The sequence below is a fragment of the Stenella coeruleoalba genome, assembly GCF_951394435.1.
Source record: "Stenella coeruleoalba genome assembly, chromosome: 3".
NCBI lineage: Eukaryota > Metazoa > Chordata > Mammalia > Artiodactyla > Delphinidae > Stenella > Stenella coeruleoalba.
This window is the reverse complement of record NC_137148.1, coordinates 75274027-75289189: the sequence shown is the minus strand read 5'-3', so window position 1 is coordinate 75289189 and position 15163 is coordinate 75274027. Positions and strand designations below refer to the sequence as shown.

Below are 15163 nucleotides of genomic sequence, written 5' to 3'. Positions count from 1 at the left end.
TTCAACTGTCCTGCGTATCTATTTAATACAGAAATCATATACATAATTGTTTTAGGCAGAGGGAAACTAACAAAACTGTCACTTCACTGTACTAATTACAAATCACTTAATTTTATTCTATCAATTAGAACTAGATTTATCTTAGGTAACAATTTATTAACCTTTATTAACCTAAGTCTCTTTAAAAGTTGTTCCTTTTAAAATCTTTTATAGTTCATATTTCACTAATTCAGGTTGGTAGTCTATTGAGTCTGTTTTCTGAGACTTTCTTTGATTATGGGGCATAAAATGTCATAGATATACTTAAATCTTTGAGAGTATTTCTTTTGGTTCAGTTCATCCACGCTTATACTCCAAATCAGGGTACTCTTAGCATTTAGTTGTCCTCTCTAGAGGTGGATGTTACTCAGGATTTATGGATGTTGGTGTTTTGTGCCTTGGTCTAAAGTTCTTACTCTTCTGATGGGCCCAATACAGAAATTTTTATCTTACCATTAATAAAGTTGAGAAATGAAAATTGTTATTGCTGTGAATCAATGAGGTTAAACTTAATTTCTTACTAACGAGAGGGTTTTCTTCAGAGTAAGAAAGAACAGAAGCTTGGCATCTAATAGTAAAGTTAATTTTGTATTTTTATTTAATTAAAATATTTATGTTAATTTTCTTTCATTTCTTCAGTCATATTTCTTGTCATATATCCCATTTTATTTCTCAAATCCAGTCGCAAAAAGGTCTAAAGTACCTTCTGGGAAGCTTCTTAGTTTCATTACCCACCTCCTAAATTATAATCTGCCAGAATAATTTCAGTGCTTTTGCAGGAATAAAGGGTGTCATTGTTAGCTTCTTATTTAATTAATGACCAGATATAATGCAGAAATGCATGAGGTACATGATAAGCACATAGCAACTGCTCAATAAATGTCAATTAAATTTATTGCAGGGTGAGTATACCCCTTCTGTTGGAAGTACTCCACTGAGAATTAATTTTTATCAGACTTCATTTTCTTTCTTCCCACTGTCTATTTCTTTGATCGCCCCTGCTCTTTCTGTTAACATTTTCTTTAATTCCTAGGTAGAGAAATCCTGAGCTAGAAAAAAGTCTAGTTTGACTCCAGCTCGTAGAGGGCATTATTTTGTTGTTAGCCAACGGATCTATTTCATGAATATATAATCTCAAAAATACTTCCCTATGTCTTCCATTGGGGATTCATTTAATTTTAGCTATATGGCTACTTCTTAGGAATCAAAAGAAATCCAGAGAAATTATCAGGTGTAGTAATTTTTTTTTTCTTTCCAGTTTTTCTTTCAAATAATACTATACTGCTTCATGGGTAGTGTGAGTACCTTATAACAGAGTATTCTCAGCTTCTCCTTCCCATAACTTATAATCTTGCTGTCGTTCATTTTTGTTTTCTATAAGCTATAATCACCAAAAACATCGCTGCTATTATTTTCAACAAACTGTTGTCTGTTAGGTCAATTAAGAATAAGAAAAGGGACTTCCCTGGTGGCACAGTGGTTGAGAATCTGCCTGCCAATGCAGGGGACATGGGTTCAAGCCCTGGTCTGGGAAGATCCCACATGCCATGGAGCAACTAAGCCTGTGCACCACAACTATTGAGCCTGTGCTCTAGAGCCCGTGAACCACAACTACTGAGCCCACGTGCCACAACGACTGAAGCCTGCACACCTAGAGCCCGTGCTCCGCAAACAAGAGAAGCCACTGCAATGAGAAGCCCACGTACTGCAACCAAGAGTAGCCCCTGCTTGCCGCAACTAGAGAAAGCCTGCGTGCAGCAACAAAGACCCAATGCAGCCAAAAATAAATAAATAAATTTATTTTAAAAAATAAAAAATTTAAAAATTATTTTACCTTAATTTATTCCTCTCTAACACTCTTCCTTTCTTTATGTACATCCAAATTTCTGACCTATATAATTTTCCTTCTCTCTGAATAATTTATTTTAACATTTCTTGTGGTAGATCTACTTGCAAAAATTCCCTCAATTTTTGATTGAGAAAATCTTTATTTCTCACCTTTGAAGGATAAGTTCACTGGATACAGAATTATAGATTGGTGGATTTTTTTCTTTCAATACTTTGAATATTTCAATCTGCTCTCTTCTTACATGCGTGATTCTGAAGAGAAGTCTGATATAATTCTTATTTTATTTTCCTCTCTAGGTAAAGTCTTCCACATCCCTCACTCCCCCAGATCTCTCCATACTGCCAGTCTGGATTCTTTGTGTTTGGCTTTGTGCAGTTTTAATATGATATGGCCAGGTGTGGTTTTGGTATTTATCCTGTTTGGAGTTTTGATTCTTTCTTAGAGTTTCCATCTCTCAGCTTACATACTCATCTGTTCTTTTATGTTGTCAACTGTTTCAGTAAATCCTTTGGCATATTACTTATTGTTTTAAATTCCAATTCTGATAATTCCAAATTTTCTGATGCTTGATTTGTCTCTTCAGGTTCTTTCTTTTTGCCTTTTAGTGTGCTTGGTAATTTTTTGTTGAAAGCTGGACATGTTATATTGGGTAAAAGGGAACTTTGGTAGATAGGTCTTTAGTGTGAAGTTTTATGTTTATCTGGCTAGGAGTCAGTCTGTGTCTACTATTTGCTGTAGCTCTTGTGGCCAAGTCTAAAATTTCCTCTTATGTCCTTGTTTTTGTTTTTCCTGTTGTCTTTAAGTGTTCCTGGAGACTTTAAATAGGGGTGAGCCTTGCAGTATCTCATTCCTTGTTATTTTATAGGAGCCCTATTGCTATGGTGGTAATGTGAGGAAGGGTGGGAGGAAACCTTCTATAGTCCTATGATTAGGTTTCAGTCTTTCAGTGAACTTTTTGTTTCCCCTTTGTCAGTTATGCTCTGGTGAAATAGTTTTCCTTGTGTGAAGGCCTTATTAAGTAGAACAGAGTTCAGTAGTATTTCAAAATGGTTACTTTCCTCTTCCCCTGCTGGAAGCAGGTGAGGATTTTTCTCTAATCTCCACAGTGAGAACCTAGTGAGGCTCAGGGAGGTACAACTCATAGAAGTTTGGAGAATCCTTCTTTAAGGCTGAGGCCCCTCCTAATTTTTCATTCTTAAGCTAGTATTCATATTGAACCTCCAGAAATTAATCAATTATAGTTGAAAGTGTTCCTACCCCAGGACTGGCTTCAGCCAACACTTCTGCGCCTGTGCTTTTGTTACCAGTAAGTCCTTATCCTCTGTATCTGCCTGGCTGTCTCTCCAGTTTTCAGGGAAGCAGTTTGCCCTGTGACCTCAAATATCCGATAGATCTAAGAAGAGTCGTTGGTTTTCAGTTTGTTCAGCTTTTTCCTTTTTGTGAGGATAGGAGTGACTACTTCCAGGCTCTTCATATTTCAGAACAGAAACCAGAAGTTCCTATGTTTCTTATTAGAATGAAGATTTCACTTTCACTCAGTCTTATTAGTCTCTTAAGCCTTTTCTTTTCATGTAGGAACTTCACTGGAAACAATGTTTCTAGTGAATATTTGAACATAGATTACATTTGGGCGAGATACTTTTTTTCATCTATTTTTTTCAAAATTATCTTTTCATTTATTGACTTTTCTAAATGCAGACTGCAGTCCTCCTCAAGCTGTAAGGCTATGAATCCTTGATGCTTTCTTTCTAAGCCTCAATTCAGCAGTTAGAAAGATTTTTTAAAAATCTGAAATACTTTTCTCCCTCAAAGGACATAGACAGAATGAACAGTGAAGAGAATTTGTATACTGTTTTAAAGTACCTTCAATGCACCAGACAGTATCCTGTATGGATACACAGAAATGTAGAGGTAGGATACCTAAATTTTAGTGTTCTCAGGCTAGTCAGGTAACAAGACAGGTGAATAATATCAAACTCATATGCTTCAGGCATGTGCAGAGAAGCACAGAGGTGGGATATTTTGTCTTACCTTGGAGGGTTGGGATGAGGAGGAAAAAGTCACCTAAAGCAGCTGACATGTGATCTATCTCTTGGAGGATGACTAGGGTGGAGGAGAACATTCCAGCAGAGAAAACTGCCTACAAGTTAGATGGTTTAGTTTATGGTTGCTTTTCTTCTGCAGTCAGGACTTTGAGAGCAAGGGAAATTGGGCAAGTTAGGTAGTGTCTTTCCAACTCTATTCGATGTATGGCTTTATTAGAACAGATACTTGCTCTGTAATGTTTTTTCAAAGTCAAATGTAAGCAGTGTTTGAATTGTTTTGTATTATATTGCAGTATGAAATTGAGAATTAACTGCAATATGTATTTCATATTGATATAAGGTATAACGTGACAAAATAATTTTTCATTCTCAAATTATGTCTTGTAAGTATTTTGCATGGTGGTAGAATTCATTTGAGTTTAAGTTTGATTGGTTTTATTGTTTCTTTAAATGTAAGGATATTTTATGATTTCATAGAAGGAAATTTTTAGAAATGATAACCCACTCATTTTAGCTAATCTCATTTAGTTAAACCATTTCTCTTGAAGTGGTAACCCATTTATAACTTCATGTATATTTTTAGACTCATACATATATTTACTCTCTCAGGTTTATAGTACTGCTACTTTCTGGTGAAGGTATAATGAACATAATTTAAAATTCTACATAAAATATAGGAATACTATTCAATTAATAACTAGTAGATTATCACCTAGTTCTAGTTTAGTGTTGTAGCTTTTGAAATTACTATTACCAGACAATATAAAGCTGTTCTAGCATACATCTAATATACTGTTTCTAAAATGAATGAATATGTATACAGAGAAGGAGGGATTTTGGACTTCTTAGAGAAAGCAAGATAGAGAATCTTATTTCAGATGACAGAAGACAGCACCAAAGTGATCTTAATTTTTCTAAAAAAAAAACATCTGATCTTGTTTCATATTAAGATTTGACTTTTAATTATGTTGCTGCTAAAATTATTCTCTGAGATACTGTGCATAGATGATTAAAGATATTTTTGAAACACTTCTTAAAATGACCATTAAGGCCTATTAAATCATCACTTTTACTCCAGACATCTCTTTCTTCACTTGCTTTGCTTTCTTTAATAGAAATAGTGTATTAGTTTTCTGTTGCTGCTGTAACAAATTACCGTAAATTTAGTGGCTTAAAACAACACAAATATATTATCCTACAATTCTTGAGGTCAGAAGTTCAGTATGAGTGCCACCAGACTAAAATCAAGGTGTTGGACAGGCTGTTCCTTTCTGGAGTCTTTAGGGGAGAATCCATTTACTGGTTCTTTGAGTTGTTGGCAGAATTCAGTTCCTTGCAAGTATAGCACCTAGGTCTTGTTTTCTTACTGGCTATAAACTGAGGATTATGCCATCTTTTAAAGGCCACCACATTTCCTGGCTCGTTGTCTGCTTCCTCCATCTTCAAAACCAGCAATGGCCTGTCGAGGCCTTCTCACTTTGCATCTTCTGACATACTGTCCTGTAATGTTTTACTTATAAGTATTCATATGGTTAAGTTGGGCCCACTCAGATAATCCAGGGTAATATCCCCATCTTGGGTTCTTAACCTTAATCATATCTGCAAAGTCCCTTTTACCATGTAACATAACATATTAACAGGTTAACAGGAGTTAGGATGTAGACATCTTTGGGGAGCCATGTTTCTGCCTAATAAAACCGGTAGTACTAACTGGTACCTGGCTTTGCTGGATCAGTTTTCCTTTTCTATTTGTGTATTTTTGTGTATTTTTTGTGTATTTTTGTGTTTATATTAACTATTTCGAATCCTTAGTATTAAGGTCCATAGTTATTCAGTACACAGCAGCAGGAAGTAAACCAGTAAAGAGCCTCTTAATTTAAATTTTTTTAAATTTATTTTAAAATTTATTTATTTATTTATTTATTTTGGGCTGTATTGGGTCTTTGTTTCTGTGTGAGGGCTTTCTCTGGTTGTGGCAAGTGGGGGCCACTCTTCATCGCGGTGCGCCGGCCTCTCACTATTGGGGCCTCTCTTGTTGCAGAGCACAGGCTCCAGACACGCAGGCTCAGTAGTTGTGGCTCACGGGCCCAGTTGCTCCGCGGCATGTGGGATCTTCCCAGACCAGGGCTCGAACCCGTGTCCCCTGCATTAGCAGGCAGACTCTCAACCACTGTGCCACCAGGGAAGCCCAAGAGCCTCTTAATTTAGTATGAAAATATTCCAAGATAGATATTCAGAGCAATAAATTTTAATAATTTATGTGAATTTTGATAATGGACAACATTGCATCTTAATATGTTATTTCTTTCCTACTTAGATCATCACGAAGTATGTATATGAGCTCCTGGAAAAGGACTGTAATTTGAAAAAAATATCTATTCCAGTAAGTCCAATTTTTAAAAATATTTATAGTTCCAAATAAAATAGTTTTCAATTCAGAAGAAAACTTTTGTTTTAGGTTAACTGTGATAAGTTTAAATGTTAAGATCCTAGTGTTTTGATATTGATAAAGATAATATTAAATTCCTGTCATTATATCTCATCTCATTGTGCACAATAGTTCTTAAAAAGTAATATTCTTCAGTGTAAAGAAAAACTGCTTTCCAGTCTTTTTTGAAAATGATGACACAAAAGGACTACCCTTTCCTCTACCTTTTCTCATTTCATTGCTATAATTTATTTTTACGTATTTATTTGAAGTAAACCAGTGTTCCTTTTCTTGTGTTAGACATTCACCATCGCTTTAATTATTTCTTGATTTTTTTTAAATTATATGTTTTATTTCTCTGTTATTTCCTCTGCACATCCCCAGATTCACTCCTGGTGCTTCATGTTTCATAACACTACTCATCTCTTTTTTGGTAGAACACTTTTTTGAAGTTTTGCACATTTTGCCATTTCAGAGTGAAAAAGTTTGAAATTTGTTCTGTGATTCAGCTTCTCAAAAGAACTTTTTTGTTTTTAATGGAAAACATGAAATATTAAGTGTTTAAATGAAGAAATAGTAACCTTATGTGTGTAATGATGGTAGACTAGATGATCTTTAAGGTCCCTGACAACTCTCTGATTTTACAATCTATATGAATCTCCAAGACTTCATGAAAGTAATTTATTTAAGGCACAAAACTTTGAATATTGATAATTTTGTTTACATGAAATTTTGCATGAAATTTTAAAGTTCTTTGGGCGGTGTTATTCTACTATGAATTGGAGGGTTTGAGGATTTTTTAATGCTATCCATCCTCCCAAATTAATTCCATAGGTTGATTTTTTTTAAAAAGAAATCTATTTTATATTTAATTTTCTATAGGCAATCTCAAGTACTAGGTCACATTGTTAATCATTTATTCATTCATTCAACAAATATTTATTTTAGGGTACCAGATACTGTTCCAAGTGCTAGTGGCATAGCAGTGAATAAAATATTCAATGTTATTCCACGTAATGACTAAGCCAACCCTTGTTTTTTTGAAACCTTTCCTTCCTTTTGAATTATGTGAAGACCAAGATTTTAGTATCTTTTGGGGAGTGAATATAAAAGTCTTTTTTGGATTCAAATCTCTTTTAGTTTTGACTTTAGGTCTAGTGTCTTACTCTATTAAAACTATATATTGAATTTTGTCTTCTGGAAAGTTAAGGTAGAATTTTGTCACTTTGTCCAGTCTTCTTTTCTTGTTAATTCTGTTTCTTTCGAAGTTTCTGAAGAATGATATTTAAAAAGCCTTAGGTTAATTCATTGTTACAGCACAATTAATATTGAGTCCTTTAACTCTGTAATACTTCTAGTTCCATGGAACCTTTAAACTCACTTTAATTCCCTAGATTTCTAGAACAAATTACAAGATAATTGGCCATATCTCTCATGTTATATGATTGCCTTTCATTAATTTTCTTTATAGAAAGCCTGAGATTAGATTTAGAAGGACTTCAATTATTTTCCTCTTTTTTAAATGTAGACTATAAAGTTACACAGAGGGAGCTTTACATTATATGAGACCTATAACAACCTTCATGTCCATTTTTGGTTAGTAAAGATTCCCTAATTTTATAAACATTAAAGAAACAAGAAAATTTTTATTTTAGGAAGTTTATCTCTCCTTAGATTATCATCACATATTTTATATAGTTGTGAATTTTTCTTCCCTAAGTATTAGTTTTCTCCTGAGTTCTCTTAAATCCCAAAGCTAGCAGTGAGAGTAGGTTTTTTTGGTTGTTGTTCAAAGTCATTTTTTTTTACTACAGGAATACCACCAAACTTTTTTTTCCTGATGATAAACTAAGTTTTATTGTTACAGTTGAAATATTTAACAAGGAAAGAAAAACTTTTTTTTTTTAAATGACAGCACTTCGTGGAAATCCATGATTTGACAGATCATGATCATGTCTCATGTTTACTTTCCACCTCACAGAAATAGGTACAAAATATTCTCCATTTTAGTATCTCACACTTGTGTAGAATACTGGATACGTGAATTTAGCTTGACTACAGATTTGCATTCAATTTATTCAATCATATTTAAATAAATATCAAAATTAGTGATTTTCATAAGTATCCCAAAGTGAATTGTTAATTGCTAAAAATTGTTTGGTGCAGTCTCACTGACCAATTGGCCTTTGAGGTTGATTTGTCTCTAACCTGAGGTGGTACACTGGAATGACCTTTATGTGTATTCCTTAATGAAAGCTCATCTTAGTAAATTACCATTGTTTGAAGATAAATGGCCTTGGAACAACCATTTCAAAACTTAAGTTAATGAAGGAAAAATTACTTTATTCATATAGATATTTTTCTATTTTAAATTAGCACTAATTTTACACAGAGTAAATTATAGCCACCAGCTGCAGACTCACAGTTCTGCCTTATATTGAGATGAATATGTCAATGACCAGCTTAAATACTGTTCTTATTCCTTAATCATTAATACCATTACATTGTTCATTTTTATTTTTTTTCCTTAAATACTCTGACATTCTGATATTTTCAAAGTCAGCATATCTGGATGTTCAAGTAAAACATTTATTCATTTGTTCATGGCTACCTTGACTTGTAGCCCCTTAAAAAATTCTTGAACAGTGGTATGATATAAAAAAACACATGTTTATCTTCAGAAAATAAGTACTTTTCCAGTTTTAAAGTGATTACTGTGGAATTTAAAGTGCCAACATTCCATTGCTTAAAAAATTGACTCAGGTGCTTGGTAACAGGGGACTTAGTATGATGGAAAAAAGAAACAGTGATCAGCACCTGCTGGAAAGTCTATAGCTCGGGGTTTTTTCATTAAGATAAACAGATGTCCATTTTCATACATTCCAGGATCCATTAAGGCCTCACTGACTTTAAGAGGCTCCTTTATTTGTGCATATTTAGACATACTTTTTGGTAAATGAATGACTGGAAACCTCTGTAGCCTCTTTTTTATTTTTCACTGACAGCTTTGCTTTTTAATTTTTTCTTTTGTTCTTATCACCATTTTCTTTTTTTAAGCCATTTTAACTGAATGATTCATCTGCTTTCATATAATCCTAGGTAAAAGGGAGTTTTTTTTCTCAGAGTTGGCTTTCGTCTGTCTCCCATCCACTTTTCTTCCTCTGTGACTTCAGTCATATCCATTGTCATCATAGTAATTTGTTTATTCTAGACGTCACATACAAGTGAAGCTAATGTGGTAGTGTTATACTTCATACTTCTCTTACTGCATATTTAATTTCTACTAATAAAGATACAGATATGCCATTTTAATTCTAAGCATTGTATAGTTCTTTTAAAATTCTTTGTAGTCATGCATTCATTTAATCTTCCATTTGTGCTTTCTGAACCAGGCAAGTATTGTAAGCAGTTAAGAGGATGCATTATTTAGTTAAATGCCTTTTATCTAAAGGAATTCACTAGTGATGCTTGATAAGATTCTTTATTCCAAAAGTTCATTCATTCTTATATAAATGAGTGCCTACAATGTGCCAGCCTTTCTTCTAGGCATTGGGAATGTAGCTGGAGACAAACAAAGGTCTATGCCTTCCTGGACTTACATTCTAGTGGAGGGAGCAGATGGTAAATAATAGAATATTATTAAAAGCATATTAGATTGTGTTATGTGCTATGGAGGAACATAAAACAGAATGGGACTAGGGAATTCTTGGGGAAGTGTTTAAATGGGGTGGTCAGAGAAGGCTTCACTGAGAAGGTGGTATTTTTTTCTTGAGCCCTGTGGCCGTGCTCTTCTTGCTGAAATAATTACCTTTTGTGCCCTGTTTAAACAACTGGCTAAGCATCCATTACTGACACCAATCTGATTGTTTTAGAAACAGAGAAATTTAATTTTTTTTGTGTGTCCCAGGAGTAGTGACTGGGAACATTTGGAATCCAAGGCATTTTTTGGTATTGAGTTTTTTTCTTTCTTATTTTGGTAATTTTATTAATCTATATTGTTGATGAAGTGAAGTGCTATTGCATTACCCAGCATGTGGATTGACTTTCTCTATTTGAGGAGGTGTTTATTACCAGCTGTCAAGATTTTAACTTGGCTCTGACCTGGTTGCACAAAGGCTGCCATTCCTAGTTACTTGCCACTGCTGATGTGGAATACCGCTCAGTGCATGCCATGGCATATGTAATAAGAGGTTGGGAAGTTATCCCTTTCTAAAAGTCTTTTGAATCTTTCAATTCTAAATCATACATCATCTAGTATAAGCCTAACTATTAAGTGTAATCAAAATGACTAAGAATATTCACTTTTCATACCATAAATAGCTAGTACATAAAATAAGGTTATCAAAGTATACAAATAATATTCCTTCATAAGATAATTGTTATATAATCCTGTGTTCATACTCTGAATGAAATTTCTAAGTCCATTTACACAGAACAGTTGGTGTTTGAATTTTTAAATAGTTCCCCCTCCTACTGTTGTTAAAAGCTTAGTAGTTTTCCTTGCTAATATATGGTTTTCCAATATGTGTATTCTCCAGCTGGGTTTTTCTGTTTTTTATTTTAGGTGCAGCATATTTCTATTATAACTTATAGGCTTAATAGCTGTGACCTTGGGCGAGTTATTTAAACTCTCTAGGCCTCAACTTCTTCATCTATAAATGAATATAATAATAGTGCGACCTTAACAGAAATAATATTTTTTAAACATTTAGCATAGTATCTAGACCATAGGAAGCACTTAAAAATTAGTTATTCTTATTTATAATGATAATATAATATTAAATATACAATAATAATGGAGAAAGACATATTTCCAGTATTCTTTTTTCATATTTTTATATGTTTAAATTACTATCATGTCTTTTTTTGCTCCTCTACCTTATATATAATTATCAATCTCTAATGAAAATTTTATTTTAAAGTTTTTTTACTTCTATAATTCTGTAATAGTCATTCTATAATTTATAGTAACCATTAGTTGTTTTCTCATTTGTGTCTAAACCTGATCAGAAAACATTTATTTATTATTTAATTTTTTTTAATTACAGGTAGATGCCTCTGAGAGTGAACCAAAGAGTTTTATCTTTATGAGTGAGGATGCTTTGACAAATCCACAGAAACTGATGGTTTTAATTCATGGTAGTGGTGTTGTGAGGGCAGGTCAGTGGGCTAGAAGGCTTATTATAAATGAAGATCTGGACAGTGGCACACAGATACCTTTTATTAAGAGAGCTATGGATGTAAGTGCAATTTCCTTTATTTTTTTTTTGGCATTTTATAGCTCTGTTTTAGTATGTGTTATAAATTATTTTATCATGTCTTTTAAAAAGTCTTTCCTAAACATAGTCTTATCTTTAAATTGTTCTTATTTATTTTATTTGTAGTGAAAGATTATTCTGTATTATTTTGCCTTTACAATAAGAGCAAAAATGCATCTTAAGTATACGAACATTTAGATAAAATCTTTGAAATGAGTATTTTCAGTTCTAAATTTTTTCGTTTCTTATTACATGAAATATCAGTTAAATTATCAAATACTTATCAATATTATTGAAAATACTTCTGAAAAAAATCATGACTGCTTTTGTAAATCTCTGCCTACGTGATTTAGTGAAGTTAGAGACTAAAGGAATTCTGCTACCTTTAAATTAATATCTTATTCTTAAAAAACGACTCTTTAGAGCCCACAAATGTAATGCTTTATGAATAAGACAAAGACATACAAAACGGTAAATTGCAGTATTTACTGAATTACTTTCTTCTTACTTGAATTTCAACTTTTTAGAAATTGGTGTTTTAAAATTGTGTTCAAGGTTTTCTTTCCTGTAGTGGTGAAATTTCTTTTTCTGACCTAGCTTTGTTACATCTTAATATTTGGCGACTTGTTTTACTGTCTTATTCTTAAGTTCTGCAATGAATAGTTAAATTTTGCAAAGTTGGTTTTCTTTCACATATAAGCAGAGATTTTCTTCAGAAAAATAAAGGTAAAGTGACATCTTTACTTATAAAAGGTTAATATAATAACGGAAAGTTATCACGTATGCTTTATAAGAGCTACATTATTACATTTTTGTAATTAAAAGTGGAAAGATATTACTTGATACACTTATGATTGCAAAGGTCAAAGATATGTTTCCTACTTTAACTCTGAAATGATAAGCGTAAAGCTCAGCCCAGCTCCTAAAGAATATTTTGTTAATAGATTTTGAGGCCCTTAAAATGCTGCAAGTAGAATTTCATAGGTGAATTGTGTATTTTTTTTTTTCAGTCTTCATGGATGTGCAAAGAACACAAAGACATTACTTTTGATTCGTTGCAAACTTCGATAGTGTGTTTTTTGGTAGAATTTAAGTAACTAAAATAAATTTATTTAAACTGTTTCATATTTCAGGTTATGAATAGTGAAATGAACTTACTCTCTGGCACATTAGTTAGTGGTTAGAACAGATGCTGTTGATGTATTTTAAGAACTTTACATGTGAAATGTGATCACAATTTGGTGAATATTTGAACATACAATTTAGTAAAGAAAATCAGATGTTTGTACAAACACGTGCTTGGTGAGATACTTTATGTAAATTATATTGTCTGTGCTACTAGATCAACTAAGCCTTTCCCATTCTAGAATATTTTATTGTTGTACAGGGTTTTTTGAAGTATAGGGGAGTATAGGGCTATAGAGTATAGAGTATAGGGAAAGCCATCCCAAATACCTTTGAACAAACTATCTGTTGAGATCCTAAACAAGAGGGAGGAGGTTTATCAGTAACTTTAGAATAGTCAGTCATTTTGTCCTTTTAAGTAGGAATAGTGGGGGATAACAGCATTTCATTGCCTTGCCATTTTTGTGCTTTTCTCAGTCAGAGCAGCTCAGGGTTCCTTGAAATAAAGCAGCTGATTTCTAAGTTCCTTAGTATTTAGTGTATGTTGTGTACTTTGAAAAGTTTAGTTTATATACTTTATTCTCAATTTTATGAACTTTATTCTGGTAACTTTCTACATGGTGAACATTTAAAAATGGATATCTCTTTTTAATTCAGATAAAGTGATTTTATTACTTTGGTTTTCCTTTTTCATGGTGTTTCTCTGGTAATTCTTCAAGGGTTGCTCTGTGTTTGTGTGTGGCTGGAGGGTGCGGAGACAGGTGGGGGAAAGGATGGTATTTTAGGAAGCAGAAAGAGGAAGACTAACAAGGAAAAAGAAGTTGTCTCATTCTTTTTAATCAGATTACTCCTACATGTTTTTATTTTCTGGACTTTTTTCTAAAATTGTATTTAAAGAAATGTTTCCATAGTTTACAAAGGGCTGGGAGCCACTACTCTGTTTTCCATGGTCTGTCCATTTTCATATCACAACTGCAGTAAATTCTGATATTTTTCAGGCCAGACAAGATTATCTCTACTCAGTGTTGTTAATAATATTTATGCTATATTCCTTGCAGATTTTTAGTATAAGATAAAAGGTCCTAAAATAGGAGTCATATCATGGTAAGGTTAAAACTTTTTTCCAACACTAGAACCCTGCCTCTACTGGACTGTTTTGTAAAAAAAACAAAACTTGTGTTTGAATCTGTGGAGCCACTTTGGTTGAAGCTGAAGTGAAGATTGGAACCATTCTCACAACAGCACCTGAGATTTATTCCCTGACCCTGGGGCTCCATAGATGACAGTTTAAAAACTACAGATACTATAATCCCTGCAGTTTAGATACTTAAGAACTTTATTATTAAAAATGTATTAAGATTTCTTGTTGGAGAAATAGTACATATCAGATAAATGCCCACAGTGCTTCTCAGGAGGCATAGCTAATATTTTCAGTGCTTAACAATCTTAATTGCATAATATATTAATTGGAGTAAGAAACAGTATATCATATAGCCAAGTACTAATTATTCAGTGTCTGATTGTGCAGTTTGAGATTTTCTCATACTTATTTCTTCTCTGATCTTTTCAGGCATTTTAGTTGATCTCTATAAAAAGGGCAAGGAAAATAGGTGACAGTTCATTTCATTACTAATTGCAGGGGTGGTACAGGGGTACAAAATTTAAGGGGTCAGTCACTCTCATGATGTGCAGTCCTTGTAGGACCGTGAGAGTGAGTGCCTCCTTAAATTTCGCACCGTAGACATGTCACCGATCTCTCCCTATCCAGGCTTTGACTGATTGAGATGTATATACTGTCGAAAAGTTTCATGGGGAGCAGTTTGGAAGCCCCTGGTCCATGAAGTCAAATTTTTACCATGCATCAGAATCACGTGGAGGGCTTCTTGAAACAGATTGCCCTGTTCAGATCCCAGGTTTTAATTCAGAAGGTCTGGTTGGGGCCTGAGAATTTACATATCTGAGAATATCTCAGGTGATGCCAGTGCTGCTCGTTGGGCACCACAAGAGAACCACTGGCGTAGGTAATACTTTTTGGATTGGTTGAGAATTTATATATACTTTTCAGGCTTTAGGTGTAATGCATAAGGTGGGACTTGATGGCAATTATATTTAGTGTGACAGAGGATGAGAAGTTCTAGAAAATGTTTTATAATAAAATCAGTGAAGTAAAAGTTTAAATTATAAAGAGTACTCTCAAAGTACAAGTGATTCATATCCAATGTGACTTAAATTTTTTTAATTTTAATAAGTTTTTGAGAATTCTGATAACTTGACTAAGCCTACATTGTTTTCTAATTTCTCATAGTTGGATTATTCAGAAGACTCTACTATTTCCGTAATTACTTACTTTGCATATAATTTTCATACTGTTATATCTAAGTTTTTTAAATTAATGCTATTTTTATCAATGTAATGTATA

The 15163-nt window shown here is 33.2% G+C and overlaps 1 protein-coding gene across 4 annotated transcripts in view; it reads left to right on the top strand.

Moving 5' to 3' along the window:
• Window positions 1-15163, top strand: part of ARB2A (ARB2 cotranscriptional regulator A) — a 430105-nt gene that overhangs the window by 98072 nt on the left and 316870 nt on the right. For 2 of the 4 annotated variants that reach the window (XM_079918573.1, XM_079918570.1), the window contains 2 exons: window positions 6251-6316; window positions 11410-11601. The exons of 1 other annotated variant lie outside the window; for it this stretch is intronic. In XM_079918573.1, the coding sequence (XP_079774699.1) occupies window positions 6251-6316; window positions 11410-11601 (258 nt within the window). The remainder of the gene's footprint in view (window positions 1-6250; window positions 6317-11409; window positions 11602-15163) is intronic. One more of the 4 variants, XM_079918571.1, reaches the window with a different exon arrangement.